The sequence below is a fragment of the Alligator sinensis genome, unplaced genomic scaffold (assembly GCF_000455745.1).
Source record: "Alligator sinensis unplaced genomic scaffold, ASM45574v1 scaffold87_1, whole genome shotgun sequence".
Classification (NCBI taxonomy): domain Eukaryota; kingdom Metazoa; phylum Chordata; order Crocodylia; family Alligatoridae; genus Alligator; species Alligator sinensis.
Genome location: NW_005841929.1, coordinates 2,258,087 through 2,261,167, shown reverse-complemented (window position 1 = coordinate 2,261,167; position 3,081 = coordinate 2,258,087). Strand labels below are relative to the sequence as shown.

General features: G+C 37.0%; 1 protein-coding gene across 1 annotated transcript in view; it reads right to left on the bottom strand.

Annotated features, from left to right (window-relative positions):
* Positions 1 to 3,081, bottom strand: part of DCP1B (decapping mRNA 1B) — a 67,916-nt gene that overhangs the window by 4,657 nt on the left and 60,178 nt on the right. Inside the window, 1 exon segment of the mRNA XM_025198805.1 lies at positions 1 to 18. Within this exon segment, the coding sequence (XP_025054590.1) occupies positions 1 to 18 (18 nt within the window).

Sequence of the window (3,081 nt, the reverse complement as noted above, 5' to 3'; positions counted from 1 at the left end):
GCGCTGAGGTGAAATTACCTGACCGTACAAAATTGAACACACAAAGGCATCATATAAACGGTGTATACATTTACCAAGAATACAGGAGCACGGGTGAAGGGAGTGCCAACTTGCAACAGTTACACAACAGTGTATATGCAAGAATTAGGATTACTTGGACCCCAGAATCCTCCTGTTTCAAATCCTCCTTTATAAGCTGTCCATTTCTAAGTTAATAGGCTCCTCATCCAACTGAAGATTGTAATACTGAATCTCAAGTGTAATTAATTCCCTATAACAAACCAATAGAGTTTATTACAAAAGCAGTTTGTTACATAAATTAGATTATTAGTACTGTAGAGGAATGACAAACTGCAACAAAATCCTTAAAGGTCCACCTCCCTAGGTTTGGTCTTTCAGAATAATTGCCTGTATCTGAGCATATTTTAATAAATGGAATAAGTGGAATGGAAAACATTGAGGTAATTCTCTAAGAGTTCCACTTCCTTTTATATCAGTCTAAGCAAGGAGTAACATACCGATTTGAAAGTAGAGCCTGTGCCTTTACTCCTTTTAATTTTGGGACACATCTGGAACTTTTGAATGTACAAATGCTAATAATGCTGGTAAGGAATAAGTCAACAAGGCAAGTACTATTTAAACTTTCTTCATCCAACTCTAGTAATGGATCTTAATTCTAAACTGCAGCTTGTCTTACTGTTCAAGTGTCAAGCACCACTTGTGAGACTCTCAGCGGGAGCATTATCATCACAGGTTTTATTTTGTGTGTGTTTTTCAACATAAAACAAGTATCTTTAGGGATTAACATGAGACACCAGTTGCTCTATTTGGACTGGAGGCAGGATTATTGCTCAGCTGTGCATAGGTAAAATGCTACTATAACAGTCCCAGTTTGCATCTTCAACATGTAGAGGAAAACTAAATAAAAAATAGGAGCATAATGATGCAGATGGTACATCTGACAGGTATCCTGCAATCACAAAACTTGGTTATTTAATTAGAGAATATTCCTGCTTCAGTACATCTTGGCTTGCTCTAGTCTTATATATTTTCTATGTTACACGAGCATAAGAGTGTGCTACTGTGATCACAAAGCTGTGACAGTCCAAAAGTTATGCAACAGGCAAGGATTTCTTAGAGTGATACCTTTTACTGGACCAGCGGGGGAGCTGAGATAAAGTTAGATAAACTTTTGAATGCAAGACGGTAATCTGATGAACATGTTGCATTCAAAAGCTTGTCTAACTCTATCCTAGCTACCCTGTTGGTCCAATAAAACATTTCACTCTAAGAAATCCTTGCCTTTATTATTTAATCTAAGATATTTGTGGGACACTGTCAACTGCAGCATGTAAACATTTCAAAAATAAAAAAGGATTGAATTCCCATGCTGATTCACAGCACTATATTTACAGTAGGAGGAACTGTAAAAGGATTTGTAAATACAGAAAAGCAGTCAACATGCCTGCTACGCAAACAGCTACTAATAACAACACTGTTTGGTAAATATTGCTTTTCTGCTTTTTGAAGCTAGGCTTTTTTAACAAGAAAAACTATTCACCTGCCATTCTTATTCCCTGCATGATGTCTAATCATAACAGAAACAACCAATTCTGTGTTCTGTGCACATGAATGGCAGTTTCTCTCTCTCTCTCTCTCTGGGCTCCTCCACTGCTTGGAATACGGGTGGCCTCCAGTGGTTCTTATTACTGGTTCTTTATAAAAGAATGACTAAGAGTGGCAGAGATCTTTCTAGCTAAAATGAAAGTATCATGCTTCTACACAATGCGAGTGTCTGGTTCTTAACAAACAAATCAACCAACAAACAAAGCAATCTTTTGGCTATATAGACTCTAAGGAATAAAACCCTGAAAACAAAACAGAAAACATGGTGTGCTTTTAAGAGCATGGACTTATTCTACTTATAAATATGCAAATATGATGTAGTATAATAGGTAATTGAAGAATGGCTTGCTTTTTATTAGAACAGACAAAACAGAAGAAGCTATGTATAGTATAGTAAGCAATGCTGCCATCTACTGGTGACGCAGCAAACTAATAGTTACAGGCTAAAACAGTATTTAAAATCGTTGTCTAGAATAGAAAATGTATGTACCTATTTCTTGATAAATGAAATCCTGATTTAGTGTATAACATTAAAAGTCAATATTTTATTAACAAGTGAGATGAGATGGTGTATTCATAAGCTCTAGCCCTTAAGTAATTTCTTTACACAAAACAGGGTGATCTTTCCATTTAAACCACTGATTCTCAAGCAAAGTGCTGGGGCACCTTAGGGTACCTTGAGATCCATTCAAGGATGCAGTGGGGTGCCACACAATGTTAGCATTGTTAGGTGGGGGAAACATGATTCACAAGATAAATCCAGAGATTTCAAATAGGAATCCATAGTGTTAAAAACATTCTACCCTGCTGTGGTCTGAGTTCTTTGTAATAGAATTGCTCTATTATTTTTCTGTTGTCAAAAATGATTGAAAACTAATAGCTGGCAGAGATGTCTTGAGTTTGAAACAGTTGAGAAGCACTGGTTTAAACATTTAGTTTGGGTACCTTTCGATTAGTGGTGAGACGAATATCGTCTACAGCCTTCTGCAGTTCTAGTAGCAACACTAGATTTTGACTGTTACTATTACAGTAATCTTTTTATGCTTCCTGCAGTCTTTTATTGAGAGTGCTTATGAAAACAGAAAGGGTAATGGAGAAGTCTGAGGTAAAACACATATCAAATGGTCTCCTAACTAGCCCAGGCATCAGTGCCAACAGTATTCCAAGGTCAGTTCTGCAAACCTAGTTGGCAAGACCAGTTTGCAAACCACTTTGTCAGTCATTCGCTTCTTTTAGTTTCTGAATAATTTCCTCACAAGGACAAAACAGCACTCCCAAAATTATTGCTGATACAATCTGACCCAAGTTGCTTGTTTACTCAACATTCATTGATTTATCTGCAGCTTTCCCAGGTGAAGACTTAAATCTCTGACTCACCAACATTACAGCAGAATCTTACATTGCCAAATGTACAGCATTGCAACAGGACAATGAAAATCCATGAGGCTGTGGCAG